At 37.2% G+C, this 16540-nt stretch overlaps 2 protein-coding genes across 2 annotated transcripts in view; one reads left to right on the plus strand and one right to left on the minus strand.

Annotated features, from left to right (window-relative positions):
* The window catches only part of ANO8 (Anoctamin-8), a 42045-nt gene extending 32794 nt beyond the window's left edge, over positions 1–9251 (plus strand). Inside the window, exons 12-15 of the mRNA XM_051213694.1 lie at positions 1115–1312; positions 2623–2754; positions 4241–4351; positions 8904–9251. Of these exons, the coding sequence (XP_051069692.1) occupies positions 1115–1312; positions 2623–2754; positions 4241–4351; positions 8904–8963 (501 nt within the window). The 3' untranslated portion in view covers positions 8964–9251. The remainder of the gene's footprint in view (positions 1–1114; positions 1313–2622; positions 2755–4240; positions 4352–8903) is intronic.
* On the minus strand, positions 3178–14460 carry TSEN54 (tRNA splicing endonuclease 54). Its single transcript, XM_051213695.1, has 4 exons — positions 12589–14460; positions 12489–12547; positions 9503–12448; positions 3178–3605 (listed from the first exon to the last, which is right to left on the minus strand). Exons 2-3 carry the CDS (start codon positions 12489–12491, stop codon positions 11450–11452), a joined length of 1002 nt encoding a protein of 333 aa, XP_051069693.1. The 5' UTR covers positions 12492–12547; positions 12589–14460; the 3' UTR covers positions 3178–3605; positions 9503–11449.
* Positions 14461–16540: the final 2080 nt, after the last annotated feature.

Here is a 16540-nt window from a genome sequence, read left to right on the forward strand (position 1 = left end):
GATGGATTAATATTTTGCAAATTAACGATTTACTATATGGTTTTTCTATTTTGCCGAGTAACTCTGTAATTTTGTGGTAAATACAAGTCGGTTGTCCTCACCTGTGTTCTGTTCACTACATGCTATCCATATTTTCTAATTAATTACATATTGATCATTTAATGTAATTGAATAAGTATTATGAATATTTTTTTCCCGAAATTTATCAATACAAACTCATAAACGTTTTATTTTAGAATTTGGTAATGAATATAAAACTGATAGATTTCGAGTGATGGACTAATCTTTTAGCCACTTGATTCAAAATCACTAAGTGACTTTTTTATAACTCGACTGTTTTAACTTGTGAACCTGTGTGCCCTGTTTATTGTAAAACGCAACGATACCGCCAATCAGAGAACAGCGGATTATCGATCGAACCAATGACGCATAAAACACGTACGAGCAGCCTATAGTCCTGATTGGTCTCGCTTCCTGTCTAGCCCAGCCAGCTAAGCCCAGAACACTAATCTCAGACTCTGCAATATGAATCATTTGTTTCCAAACATACGGGGTTTATGTACCAATCAAACAGACCACAACGTACCATAATATATGAAACAACTTGTACAATATTTGGCGAAAAGTGGCTGTGAATGAGGGAGATAGTAATTAATAGACAGGCCATAACTTAAGAATGGTAAATCGTATAGTAATAGTCTATGGGTCAAATTAAAGCTTAGAATAAGAGCGACCTGAATATGAACAGTTTAGTTACATAACAATTATACGATAAAAATATACTCATAGTATTGGTCCATAAATAGATCCCAGAAGTTACCACTCATTATTCTTATCGGGATATGACATCGACTCCATCAATATTGTTTTAAGGTTTTAGAAAGTATAACTAACTCTTAAATACACAAAACATACGATTCAAAATTGAAAATGGGATCCCACACTTGACTTATGAATTCAATCATCTTTACTATTTACATTTACCGGTAAAATTTAATTAATATCATTCTAAATGTCCAATTTTTTTATATGACACTACTGAAAATCTCATATATTTCTAAGAGTCCTTCAAGTTTTCTTTCCTCTTTGTTGATTTCTTTCAATTTACACATAGTATGAAGATCCAACCGATGATTTCTTAGAAATGTTTATTCAATTCGGTTATGTAAGTATGTTTACTGGCATATTTCCATTAGCCGGTTTATTGGCTTTTATGAATAATGTAATTGAAATACGAGGTGATGCATATAAATTATCAACTAGTTATCAACGTCCATTTGGTCAATTTGCAAATAGTATTGGTATTTGGCAAGTAAGTATTGTTCGTTTTTTTCGTAGTATCGTATTCATTTTACTAAGATTTAATACAATTTAGAGATTTAGTAGTTAATATCTGTCTATCCTATATTCGTTGGTTAATGTATTTTATCTTATCAATTTCAAACACCTTACCATCTCATAATATTTATTGTAATTATATTCTTAATCAACTAATTTATATATCGTATATCACTTATTTGTCAGTAAGATATTTACGGAATTCAGTAGTAGATTATGATATTTATTATCATCTCAAGATCACTTCTATGGTCTTACACTTCACTTTCACTGTCATCTATCGAATAACTCACCAATCAGTCAGTTGTAGAACCTGGTACACATATACATCCATTCAAATTGCCAAGTGGATACTTTTAACAGGATAGTATATATTTGAAGGTCTCTTGTCATTAACATCATAAAACCCAAAATGGTTAATCATCCTTTTTATCATTATCGTATTTATCTTGCTATTTTGATTCAACATCTCTATTCTCTGTTCATTTATATCCTTCTTCTGGTTCCCATTATTAAAATTCATATTATAGGTTTCCTCTATCTAGGCAATTAAGAAATTTTGTTATTGGAATGTGAATTGTGTAGAGCTATGGCTTAGTGGTTAAATCGCTTAACTATCGACCACAAAGTTTCAGGTTGAAACCACGATCCACCTACTTTGGTTGAGGAAGCCACTAGCTATCATATTCAACATTATGTAGTTCGAAATTGAGTAATATCAACCTGTACACATAATGAATAAATTACGTTTATCATTCATAATCATTACTATACATTTCATTTATACTATTATGTTAAGGCGGTCGCGAAAGTAGCTAGATTTTATTAGAAAGGCTAAGATCTCTTCTGGAACGATAACCGCTGGCATACTTTCTACCGATTCGATTTCCCGCATGACCTTCGCCCTCCGATTGGTTGTTGCGTTTTTTAGTTCGCTGAATTGCCATATGCTCGAAGGTCATATTTCGCTATTACAGTAACAACTTTTGTACCAATTTCGTTTGAGTCTCTTGTTCTACCACAAATATCAAGCTACCTGCGGTTCCATCTTCTTCCTATCTTAGCTGTCAAGATTTAATGTGTTGAGCACAATTGACTGTTGTCAGTTCCGAAGAGAACTGATCGTATTAGTGAAGCCCAATTGTCTTCATTCATGAATCTGTAACATCGTAGATCGTACTGAACCCCAATAACAAAACACATGTTATTTCAACAAATTGAGTGTTTATTATTACTTTTCTCAGTAGTATATGGCTATTTTCTTTTACTTTATATTTCAAATAGTTAGCATTAGATGTTGTCAGCTATATAGCTGTCATTGTGAATATTGCTTTACTTGGCATATCTGGAACTGTACAACGTCTGTTTCCTAATTTATCTGCTTCACAGTTGATTATTTTTCTTGTTCTGATTGAAGTAAGTCAAATGACTGGCGAAGAAAGATAATAAAATATATGGTTGTTCTTTTATTTTTGTTGAGCAATACATTCAATATGCAGTTTATGTTATTGTTATTAAATGTTCTCTTTTAAAATATGTTTTGTAATTAGCTAAAATTACATCTGTGTCAGTTTTTTATTTATTTCCAATGCCTCTTTTAGCTGGTCATTGAACAGACTGTTGTATATTGAATCAATAAGCACTTATAGTGTAATGTTTGAAGTGATTTATTATGTGAAATAAGTCGAAAAGATTTGTTGACAGCATTATATTATCTTAGATTACACTGTTGAGATTGTGAATGAAGAATAAATTAGCATATTATCATTATTATTAGCTTTATTCAATATTATATTTTGGTGCAATATAGAACTCTCAGCACAAAATATTTCAATGAGTTTCCGTTTCTTATTTGTTGATTGATATTGATGATAAATATTGAGCAATAGCCAGTTAGACGTTAGCATTACAGAAATCGACATCTGAATAATGTTCATTCTTTTCAATCCATATTGCTAACAATCACGATATTTCCGATTGTACATTTTCGTAACTTGTACCGAGAAAGGTCGTAAACTTTTCACAAATGCACCTGAATAAGTTTTGCAATTAATTGACATAATCATCTGTCAAAATAAACAATGAAACAGATAACTTGTTGAAATATCTAGATGGCAGGAACAGATACCCCAGATTTTGAAACAGGCCTCTATTTCGTTATCATATTAGTAACAGTACAATGTAGACACGGGCGAACGTTCTTTAATTTTTATTTGAACACCGTACAAATGCAGATATTACATCAGGATGGCTGAATATACAAAACCCTAAAAAGTTTAAAATTATGATACTGAAAATGAAACAAACATTTATTTTAGTAATTGTCCATGTTAACAATAGCAATCTATGAGTGAAATTATAGTGTCTGGTACTTTGTCACACCTACATGGATTATTCAGTTTTACACGCATATACGTTCATATAAAAACAGTCGATTGTAAGCGAATACCTGACATGGTCAAAATATGTGCAGATATTGGCTCAAAAAGGATAAATTAATTCATCTCTTCAAAAGTCAGAATAATCCATGTAGAGTATGATGAAGTACTAGATGCTGTAAAATTAGTGCAACAATGGATAATTTTTATTGCTTTGTTGTAATCAAAATTTTAACTAAGTACGTTTAGTTTTGTAGATCATTCAACCAGTAGTTTACGTATAATCCACTATCTTATTAGCCTGTGACTGAAATCAATCAGTCGATGGGTGAATCAAGTATAAATGTTGTTTTGTGAAACACCGCAACGTAGTGTTGTGAATTGTTGGAAGGACACTGATCCATAATCTTTATGTCTAATTTTTCAATTAATTTTTTCAAGTATGTGAGTTTCTTTACAGGATAACAAGCTACCTGATAATATATGGTAATAATTTATCGACCATTCTCTCCTCTTCCTACTAGCATGCAATAATCATAACACGTGCTGCGATCAGTGCACTTGTTCCGCATACGCCTACTTCTGTTGTACTTCAGATAGCTAAATTAGAGCATCGTAGACGAGAAGCCCTTAAGGTAATTTACTTCGTTAATAGTGTTTTTAGTTTATTGATGCGTTCATTTATACTATGATTGCTGTTTAGATTCGTCTAGTCAAACTTATTTCTGTATAATTCAAGCTTACTTAAATTGAATTACGAACGGAAAGGCTTTCCCTGTAACTATTCCTCTTATAGCACTATACAATTCGATTTCAGGTTTCATGAGTGCCATGACTTCTTGAAATAGGGAATATACCATGCAAATATATCTCAACAACAACTGAGTTCTCAAACTTTGTAGTAACAAATAATACTAGCAATCAAGCACGCTTTACGGTTAATTCTTTATTAAACTATTCCTGTCTAGTAGAAAACATTCTGTGAGATATTTTATTCTTATTTCAGCTAACCTAACAAATATTAATAATCTTATTTCATTATGAAAATAAAAACTGTATGATTATAACCTGCTTAGTGTAAGAGAACAATTCTATCTACAAACCATGCTATTTTAAGAACTATAAACAGAATCGTTTTTCGAAATTATGCAAATCTACACACGGACAGAAAGTGATGCGTACTCATTCAAAAAAATTGAATTTCTTCAAGTCTTGACTACTGAATCCAATACAATATTTAGTGATGCATTTTCTGCTGACCGTATTGGGTATCTTGTATTTTATAAATAATTTTTACCCTATCAATTTAGACTTATCCAATATGGAAAGTCATGTTTAAATCAAACTGAATTCCTACATAGCATCGATTAAGTACTCAGAATTCAATGGATATTTCTACTTCAATCTTACAATTTTCCAATAACAAATCAAAATGAGACTTATCGAATTCTATAAACATTTTTAAGTTAGGACTTAGCTTTTAGAAATAATTACTTACTTACTTACGCCTGTTACTCCCAATGGAGCATAGGCCGCTGACCAGCATTCTCCAACCCACTCTGTCCTGGGCCTTCTTTTCTAGTTCCATCCAATTCTTGTTCATTTTTCTCATGTCTATCTCCATTTCCCGGCGTAATGTGTTCTTTGGTCTTCCTCTTTTCCTTTGACCTTCAGGATTCCATGTGAGGGCTTGTCTTGTGACACAGTTGGGTGCTTTCCTCAATGTGTGTCCTATCCACTTCCAGCGCTTCTTCCTGATTTCTTCCTCCATTGGGATCTGGTTTGTTCTCTCCCACAGTACGTTGTTGCTAATAGTGTCCGGCCAATGGATCTGAAGTATTTTGCGTAGACAATTGTTAATAAACACCTGTATTTTCTGGATGATGGCTTTCGTAGTTCTCCAGTTTTCTGCCCCATACAGTAGAACTGTCTTGACATTTGTATTGAAAATCCTGACCTTGGTGTTGGTTGACAGTTGCTTTGAGTTCCCGATGTTCCTCAGTTGTAAATATGCTGCTCTTGCTTTGCCGATCCGCGCCTTCACATCTGCATCAGATCCACCCTGTCCATCAATGATGCTGCCCAGATATGTAAAGGTTTTTACATCTTCCAAATCTTCTCCGTCAATTGTGATTGGATTGGTGCATTCTGTGTTGTGTCGGAGAATCCTGCTTTTCCCTTTGTGTATATTGAGACCTATTGCTGCTGAGGCTGCTGCCACACTGTTCGTCTTCTCCTGCATCTGTTGCTGCGTTTGGGATAGAAGGGGCAGATCGTCTGCGAAGTCTAGATCATCCAACTGCATCTTAGATGTCCATTGTATCCCGCGCTTCCCCCCAGATGTTGACGTCTTCATGATCCAGTCGATCACCAGGAGAAAGAGAAAGGGTGAGAGTAAGCAACCTTGCCTAACACCGGTCTTCACTTTGAACGACTTTGTCAACTGTCCTCCATGCACAATTTTGCAGTGTAATCCATTATATGAGTTCTGTATGATATTGACTATCTTCTGAGGCACGCCGTAGTGTCGAAGAAGTTTCCATAGTGTTGTTCTGTCCACGCTATCAAATGCCTTTTCGTAGTCAATGAAGTTGATGTAGAGTGATGAATTCCATTTAATTGATTGTTCCACAATGATCCGTAGAGTTGCGATTTGGTCTGTACACGATCTATCCTTACGGAATCCTGCCTGTTGGTCACGAAGTTGGGCGTCTACGCAGTCCTTCATCCTGTTTAACAATACCCTGTTGAAGACTTTTCCCGGTATTGAGAGAAGAGTGATGCCCCTGTAGTTATCACACTTGCTGAGATCTCCTTTCTTCGGTATTTTGATCAGGAGTCCTTCTTTCCAGTCTTTTGGTACTTGTTCCTCATCCCAAATCTTATTGAAGAGAATGTGGAGTATCCTTGCAGTTGCCGCTACGTCTGCTTTTAGTGCCTCTGCTGGGATGTTGTCCGGTCCTGCTGCTTTGCCACTCTTGATTTGTTTGATGGCCATGCTGATTTCTTCCATTGTTGGTGGGCCAACATTGATTGGGAGGTCCGTGGGTGCTGCTTCGATGTTGGGTGGGTTCAGTGGAGCTGGTCGATTCAACAGTTCTTTGAAATGTTCTACCCACCTGTTTTGTTGCTCTTCAATGTTGGTGATTACCTCGCCTTCCTTGCTTTCCACTAGTCGTTCTGGTTTGCGGCGATTTCCAGAGAGTTTCTTTGTCGTGTCATACAATTGTCTCATGTTTCCTTCTCTTGCAGCCTTTTCCACCGCCGTTGCTAAATCTTCCACATATTTACGTTTGTCGGTTCTGATGCTCCTCTTCACTTGTTTGTTTACTTCTGTGTATTCAGCTTGTGCCTTGGCTTTCTCTGCTCTTGTTCGACTGGTATTGATTGCTGCCTTCTTGTTCCTCCTTTCTAGAATCTTATCCAGTGTACCAACAGTGATCCATTCCTTGTGGTGGTGCTTCTTGTGACCCAGGACCTCATGACATGTTGAAGTGATTGCCTCTTTGATACCCATCCAGTTGCTCTCCACAGTAGTCCCTTCTCCATTGAGTAGATCATGAAAGGCCTGGAACTTGTTGCTGAGGTCTATCTTGAATTTCTTGAGTTTGTTAGTATCCTGAAGAAAGGCCGTATTGAACTTTTGTGATACTGTCTGCCCCGTTGTCCAGTGCTTCTTGAGTTTCAATTTCATCTTGGCGACCAGTAAGTGATGATCTGATGCTATATCAGCTCCTCTCTTGGTTCTCACGTCCTCTATAGTCCTCCTGAACGTTTTGTTGATGCAAATATGGTCGATTTGGTTTTGTGTAGAGTGATCCGGTGAAGTCCATGTGGTTTTGTGTATGCGTTTATGTGGGAATATGGTGCCGCCTATGACCAGCTTATTGAAGGCACATAGGTTTGCAAATCTCTCACCATTTTCGTTCCTTTCTCCCAGTCCGTGTCGTCCCATGATGTCTTCATATCCAGTGTTGTCCGTTCCAACCTTGGCGTTGAAATCTCCCATCAGAATGGTCAGGTCCTTTGTTGGGCACGTCTCGATGATTGACTGCAGCCTATTGTAGAATTGATCTTTAGCGTCTTCATTGTAGTCGTTGGTAGGCGCATAGCATTGGATGATGTTCATTGAAATGCCCTCTTTCTTTGTTTTGAACGAGGCTTTGGTGATCCTTGGTCCATGAGATTCCCATCCTACAAGTGCATTTTGTGCTTGTTTGGACAGCATCAATGCAACTCCTTGTGTATGTGGTGCATTTTCTTCTTCATGGCCGGAGTATAACAGGAACTCTCCTGTAGTTAGTCGTTGTTGTCCAACTTGTGTCCAATGTGTTTCACTGATCCCAAGTACCTCTAGGTTGTATCTTCTCATTTCTGTAGCAATCTGGAGGGCTCTCCCGGTGTCCCACATTGTACGAACATTCCATGTACCTAAATAAATGGTCGCTCTGGTTGTCAGAATGGGCATCGGCCTCGTAACTTCCGAAGGAATTCGGCTTTCACCATGAGGCGTCATAGTTCTTCTAAACGAAGACCTTCTGACTCCCAGGGCAGAGTTTAAAAGGTTTGAATAATTTTTTCTGGTTAGCGTTTTTTAGCGAGTTAGTTTTCTACGGGATGGGGACGCTAACCCCATGCCCAACCCTCCTCTTTTATCCGAGCTTTGGACCGGCAGTAGCCCCCTGAGGGACTCCAGGCGGAGTTTTTTAGAAATAATAATAGTTCTTAATTAGTTTTAATGAATCTAGTTGAATAGATGTTTACTGATCCATTGTAAAATTGGTTATTAACACAGTATAATGTTTAAAATAATGAGAATTAACAAAAATTATCCTTCAGCTTATCGCTCCTCAATCTGAAGTCAAATAACGCACAATATCCAATTGTTCGGCTGCATCGGAATGTCTGAGATTCTTGACATATATTCTTCAAGTATTAACGGTAAAGCTAGTTCAGGAGGTAAATTGATTACAAAAGAACTATGTTTAATTGAATGTGAGTCAGTAGAATCTAAACGAACATTTCCTAAATACCTAGTTGAGAATTTTATCTTACTTCAGTCTGAACAAATAAATTATATCATTAGCGCAGTTTTGGAAATTAAGCCCAGTTCAAGAGCATAACATCATATTAGAATGAATTTATTATCAAATTATATGTTTTTGTTTTGCTTTACCATCATGTTAGATACTTGAACGTGAATCGATGCGTGAACATCAACGTCAACAATCACCTTCTAATATATGAAAACCTCACAACAGAATTTGTATGAAGAATTCATTAACCTTGCCGTACTTTACTTCATGTCATTTTGATTTGATAAATGCAACTGACCAAATAAGCAATATTTCACTTTTTAATAACATTCTTTATATGAAAAACACCAATGAAATATGATTTTCTACTACTTATTTCTAACTTATTATCAGCTTAATTTACCGCAATATTTTCTTGGTGATGTAATATTTATTTCTGTATTTTTTTGAATTAAATGATATTTTATCCTTTTTCAAATACAAACTGTTCAATAAATAACAGCTTTCCTATTTTAGTATATGTTCTTATATGAAAACGCATTCAAGTGATCTAGGCATGTTAAAGTTCACTTAGTGGATTCTAAACCAGTTCGCTTCGGAAGTTGAATAATCTCGTCAATCTTCGGATAAACGTATACAAGTTTCGTACACTTGTAGATAAGCGCAAAGAGATGAGTCTGTTATTATTGGATCTACACTGGCCTGTCACTGAGTAGTGGCCAGTGGGACGTTTATCCAGTCTTTACTTACTTACGCCTGTTACTCCCAGTGGAGCATAGGCCGCCGACCAGTATTTTCCAACCCACTCTGTCTTGGGCCTTCCTTTCTAGTTCTATCCAATTTTTGTTCATCCGAAGTATTTTGTGTAGACAACTGTTAATAAACACTTGTATCTTCTGGATGATGGCTTTCGTAGATCTCCAGGTTTCTGCCCCATACAGCAGAACTGTCTCGACATTTGTATTGAAAATTCTGACTTTGGTATTGGTTGACAATTGTTTTGAGTTCCAGATATTCGTCAATTGTAAATATGCTGCTGATGAAGTCCTTGTGCGAGTATTTGGTTTTGTACTAATAAGTTCTTAGAAAAGTGGAAAGTAAAAATTGATAGTTTGATGACAGGTGTACTAGTTAAGATAAGACGGGCTTCAATCAATGTTTCATGATAGAAATTAGTCCGACTTGAAAAGAGAGATACTGAAATAACATTCACTAAAAATCACGAAGTTACGCAATGTTCGGATGATTGGACAGTGAAGAGCATATTTGAAGACACTGAGTGAAAAATAAGCAACTTAAAATTATTGCAGTTAATAATAAATAAAATGTTCAGGATGGGTTGCGGAGATAATTGAATTTCATTAAAACCCTGAACCGATCTATTTTACATCACCATTGAAAACATGGAAGCACTGAAGGTGGACACGCAATGCCAAGGAATCCCATACTAGGACGAAACAGTTGTCCAGTGCTTCCAAATTTCCAATAGTAGCCTAACATTGATCGGTTCTTGGTTTTAATTATATAAGTAAAGTCGTTTGTAAAGGCTTATTCGACCAAGGTAGAGATAAGGGTGTTACGAATTTCTTATGAACACAGAGGTGTGGATTGTTAGCTCAATCACTATGGCTTCTGCTGTGTAAGAGAGGAGATCGAACACTACAAAGAAAGCCGATTGGTGTACGATAAATTACTTGGAATGATTTGTTTCTATTCACAAAATGACCGCTATCGAGAAAGTGGGACAGATTAGACCTGCGTTTTGAGCATATTCTTTCCTAAACATGAAGGGAGTTGTTCATCAGCTCGTTCACCCAGCTGTTTGGTTATACGTCTGATATAGCCTTTTCCACAGGAGCAGCTGGATTCGTAGATATACATTGATGTGACAGAACCAGGCAACTTATTCTTTAGTTGAGGAACCACCATAGGTCGGCTAGAAAACGATATATAGAGGTTATCTGAATTAAACAACATTTTTATTGCTTTAGTAAAGTTATCTCGTAGTACATCGCTATCTGTATCTCCATTGAATTGTAGCTTCAGGAAGAGAGGTTTCTTACTAACCATCTATGTTGCTATTTCCTGATTCATTATATACGAGTTTAAGAAAACTTTGTACATAACCCATTTTACTCAACATATTATGAATGTGCTCTAGTTCTTTGTTTATGGTGTTGTCTGAGCATATCTCCCTAGTTCTACTTGCAAGACATCTAACTGGGTTTATCTTGTGACGAATGGGTACAAATTTCAGAAAGTGTGTGTACTTGCTTATTGAAGAACTTTTCCTATATAGATTTCTACTGATAGGAACATTTTCTTTTCTGTTTAACACAACATAAAAGAAATGCAACTTGTTATCCAATTCCCACACACACACCTGATTTCTGAGTGTATTTTTTTAAATCGCCCTAAGAGATTTTTTCTGATGTTCTGATCAACGATGATGAAGCTGTTATCAATCCGACGGCAACAAAAGTTAAGCTTATCAATCACTTCCTTGAGAGGTTCAATTTTTAGTTTCACGAGAAAAAAGTTGAATAAGAATAGGATCTAAAGGTGAACCCATCGCTTATTCACTGGATAAAATGAACGTGAAACTGGTAAAACTAATAACGACAAGATTTTGAAGTGATTGACTTGAGTTTATTGTATGAAAAAAAGCAAGTGTACACAAATCATCTTTTATTTAGTCTAAATCCACGCCATATTTTCTTGACGAGTTACTTGAAAATTAATATTTGGAATTGCAAAACAGTTGGTTATATAGAATGAAACATCACATCCATCTACCATGCATATAAGAACAGATGTATCTGGCTGTAGACCAACTTTTACCAAACTTTTAGAATCTATGTCTGGGTATATTTGTTTTGGTGACAAAACAGATAAAACATAATCAGGATGAGGAGGGGAGCGTTTAGAGAAGTTAATAATACGTCTTTTCTCTGTATGATTGTTTCCATAAATATCATAGAGTAGATTTAAATCCTTCGTTGACTTAACAGATTTATCACTGGCAGGTTGTACAATCTCTTGTAAATTATGCATAAGATCGGTGATAGAATGTATTTTATTATGATTAATAAGTGGTTGAAAGTCTATAAACTTTCTCTTTCCGATAGGTTTTCTATATTCTTGGTTTAAAAGTGGATAGGTTGTAATTGAAACGTTAATTGATTTTGGAATTTTAAATAATTTATCTGTCACACAGTGGTAATATGACTGTAGGTCAAAATTTGCTCGTTTTCGAAGACTGAAATTTAATCGTGATAATCGAGAGTAGGCCAGATAGTATGGATATGTTTCATTGTTTAAAAGCTGATCGTAAAGTTCTTGAATACTCAGTGGTAAACCACTAACAAGTACTTGGATTTTATTACATTCAGCAAGGTATAATGCTTCTTCTGGATGAAGATAAGATGAGCCATCAAGAGAGAAACCCATTATACGGAAATACTTCCCACATATTTGTGAAAGACGAACTCGACCGTTTTCGATTACGCCTTTGGATAGGCGTGCTGAAGCACGGGCGAACTCTTGAGATAGACCTGACAGTAATTCCGCATAAGCTTTATCAATTTCATTTTCTGAAATGGGTTCGAACAAACATTTACGTTTACACTTTTTTAATTTAGTTTCGTAAGAAACGTCAGAATGTGCAGATAATTCTTTGCCAATGATAAAATGATCCTAAATCATAATGAATTCGATTTACTCAATAGGATCATACCATGCTGACGGATCCGGAGAAACGGACTGCTGAGACCAAAATGCTAAAATAAAAAATAACTTGGTTTAATGAAAGTTCGACTAAACAAACACGAAATTACCAATCACGAAAACAGTTCCCTTTATTATATGATTTTTACGAGTAGCACTGCCTTCATCACTGGCCGAAGCTTAGCAACAGAAGCTAGCGGAGACACTGGCCCTGAAGCCTCAATATTCAGCAGGTAATGTCTCAGTAAGAAAGTGGGTAGTTTCAAAGTCCGTTTCCGAATGTGACTTAAAATTGGAGTAGGGTACAGACTTTCCAAGTCAGAAATGTGTGAATGATGTACTAATTATGTCTTCTACGCAAGATAATGAATGTCCGTTGGTCGGATACCATCAGCAACAGCCTACTATGTGAGAGAACACACCAACCTCCAGCTGAAGAGGAAATTAAGAAAAGGCGGTGGGAGTGGACAGGACATACATTGCGGAAATCCTCAAACTGCATCATGAAACCATCGCTAGATTGGAATTCTGAGGAGAAACGGGAAGAGGAAGGCCAAAGAACACACTGCACCGAGAATTAGAAGCAGATATTAAAAAGACGAATAGCAACTGAAAAGGGCTGCTCAAGACAGAGTTCGATGGAGAATGCCGATGGGAGGTAACAGGCGTAAGTCAACTAAGTAACTACGTATATTTATTTGGTTTAAATTTTTTACGAGAGTATATTTTTGAACCGCAGTCTGATTAACTGCTTCATATCAAATGAATTAGTTAGAAGTGGAGATTAACCTGAAAGCTACCCCAATTTCTGTTACTCATGTTCTCTATGAGCTGATTCTCGAGTAGAAACTACAACACTATTACACCAAAAGCAGAACTTTATCAAAATATTGAACCAGTATAACGTCTGAGGTAGGATAGGAGAGTGAACATACAGCTCAGACGATACATAAATTTAACTACGCACAAGTTGTACAGAAAACGCATTCGTCGAAAAAATTCCCTCATATCATATGAACTATCAACTATGGACGTCAAACAAGTGCCGAAGATCGACCTTAGTGTTGTACTTTCATTTGCTGCTTGCCATAAAGCAGATGGAGGAATTGAAATCTCAGTACCACCCAGAATAACAATGGCAATCTATAATTACTTTACCAAACCGTTTTAACTACCACCTCTTCCTGTTAAGTACACTATGTAGGGTTATAGCCAGTCATCTCTGACTTTTAAAACTTATCGAACAGAAGTTGTCCAAATAATGAACTAATAGACATGTAGTCAAATTCTATGGAACAGAAACATTTTCTGTAATATAATGGCAAAAAATCAATTGTTAGAGTAACATTTTCCTCTAGATTGTGTGAAATTCATAGTCGACATCAATTCGGCAAATCATAGTATCCCACATGTTTCTCAGAGTAACTTGTACCTAATTTTCTAACAAAATTTATTCCACCCCCCAAACTTCCTGAACGCAACTCACTTTTTACAAGGTTTGGTCTTTCGATTAAAATCGATTATATTTGCCACGCCATTCTCGACAGAGGTACTATAGAAGACACATTCCGGCGAGACTCTAATTTAGGGACGAGCCAATCAGAAGCGTTTGAGCGATTTCAAGGTCACGGAGCCAAGTTCAACACCCGCTGCTAACATACGATCGGTTCACAGCGGATTTTAGAGAGTAGGTGATTAATGAGAGGTTACAACAGATAGGACGGCGAGACTCTAATTTAGGGACGAGCCAATCAGAAGCGTTTGAGCAATTTCCATTATTAGTCAATCAGAAGACAGCATAAAGTAAAAAAATATTAAAAGAAAGTAATAAATTACAGTGGATATTCTTCTTTGACATGATTTAAAAACTCGTATGTTAGCATCCAAACCCCAACCTTAACCCTCACCTAACCCCAAACCTTAACCCTCAACTAACCCTAAACCTTAACCTTAACCCTAAACCCTCACCTAACCCTAACCCTAAACCCTCACCTAACCCTAACCCTAACCCTCACCTAACCCTAAACCTTAGCCCTCAACTAACCCTAACCCTAACCTTACCCGTAAACCTAACTCTAACCCAATATCAAAAATATGCTCACTAGTGACTGGCTTCACGAGGTATATCCTGGAGTTCTAGTGAGAAGTAGTGACCAGTGGAGTTCAACCAGGTCTGTTGTGAGGTAGTAACTCACTGAAGACAATGGTGAATGTGTCGCTCAATTTCGTGGATCGGTTGAAGTTAGACATTAACACCGTTGGATGCCGGCTCAGTGGTCTAGTGCTCGGGCGCGAAGCCAGTAGGTCCTGGGTTCGAGCCCCGCGTGGTGCGGGATCGTGGATGTGCACTGCTGAGGCGTCCCGTACTAGGACGAAACGGCCGTCCGGTGCTTCCAGGTTTTCAATGGTGATCTAGCTCCAACTGACTCATGATTTCAATTCGTGAAAATTTCTAACCCAATAGACGAGTTTCTATTCCATATGCATTGTGAATTCAGAACCTCTGAACCTTAATCAAACCTTAACAAGTTTTTAAATCATGTAAAAGAAGAATATCCACTGTAATTCATTACTTTCATATAATATATTTTCACTTTATACTAACTTTCTTCTTTTCGAACGGGAAGTTTAGTCCTAACGTGATTTGCATTTATCAAACTTTTGCTGTGTTCTTACGCAACAAAAGTACCATTTCAGTTCTAAAGAATCTATCCTGAGCTATACGTTCGGTAGATTACTTTTTTTTTGAGTTTCACTATATTTAATAGTTACCTGTGGTTTTGCCTCAGCTTACTATTCGGTTTTTTTTGTTTTTCACGTATAGACTAGTTTCAGTTTATATCACTCGTTTTGTCCATTTTTGTCCGTTTTCAGTGTGCTTTTTAGTGTTTTTTTTTAAAAGGTCCTAGGCTCTTGCAAGCATCTATAACATAATTTGCTTCAACACCGTCATGAAAAACTCATGCAAACCACCGGGATGCCGTTTTGCTGTCACAACTGGCATGCAGTGCGACAACTGCAAAGGTTGGTTCCACGAAGCATGCACAGATCTGACAGCAACTGCTTACAACAGACTCAGCAAGTCAGAGCAAAAGTGGGTGTGTGTCACGTGCAACACAGACTCCGTAGTCTTGCTGAGTAACATCATTGTCCTACTGACAAGTCTTCGGAACAAGTTGTCAGTTAACTTGGAATACGATAGTAAAAAAACTGATATACAAACAAGAGAGTGCAACGGACTCAAAAACAGGGATATCGATAGGTATTCCATCGATGGAGCATCCATCCACACTAACGACGACGTGTCGAGGCTCAGTACCATCATTACGTCGACGGTACTGAACTCTCTAGGCAAACTGGGGTCTCCCAGCTCAGGGTCCCCGAACACAACAGTGGTTGCCAAAAACCCTGCATGTGATTCGACCCACGTTAAGAGAGCCCAAAAGAACCAGGCATCACCGCCTAAGCCGAGCAACCCAAGAGTTGCTGCACGGAAAATAACTGGTAATTTAGTCGCACAGTCTACCCCCAAGACTGTTCGTCCGGTCAATAAAGAGCCCATGATTCATAAACGCACACTGACCTCCAAACAACAAGTTACTAAACCTGAACCCATCGTGAAACCTGGTAAATTAACAACAGTTCGTGACGATTCTCTCATTATCATGAACCTCGTTGACAAGCCTGATCTTCCTCTCAGTCTGCAGGACAAAAACGACAGGATGCTCTGGGGTGAATTGAACAAGAAGCTCGAACTTCCTAGAATAGAGCCTTTGACGGTCACCCGGCTCACTCGAGGAAAGGATTCTAAGCATCTAAATCACCCGAGGCTTCTCCGAGTAACACTTAAGGCTGCTACCGACGTAGAGGACGTCTTGCTAGCAAGCCACTTGCTGAAATCAGATGGTAACGTAAGAATACTGCCCGACATACCGTACTCTGAGCGCAGTATCATACGAAACGTCCCTAAAGAATCTCGTGAGAAGTTTTCCGCGGAAGAAACATAATTGTCCAAGGTATACCGGAAAATGCAGACCCTACTCAATCAAATTCTGACATCAG

This window comes from Schistosoma haematobium, chromosome 3 (genome assembly GCF_000699445.3).
Source record: "Schistosoma haematobium chromosome 3, whole genome shotgun sequence".
Classification (NCBI taxonomy): domain Eukaryota; kingdom Metazoa; phylum Platyhelminthes; class Trematoda; order Strigeidida; family Schistosomatidae; genus Schistosoma; species Schistosoma haematobium.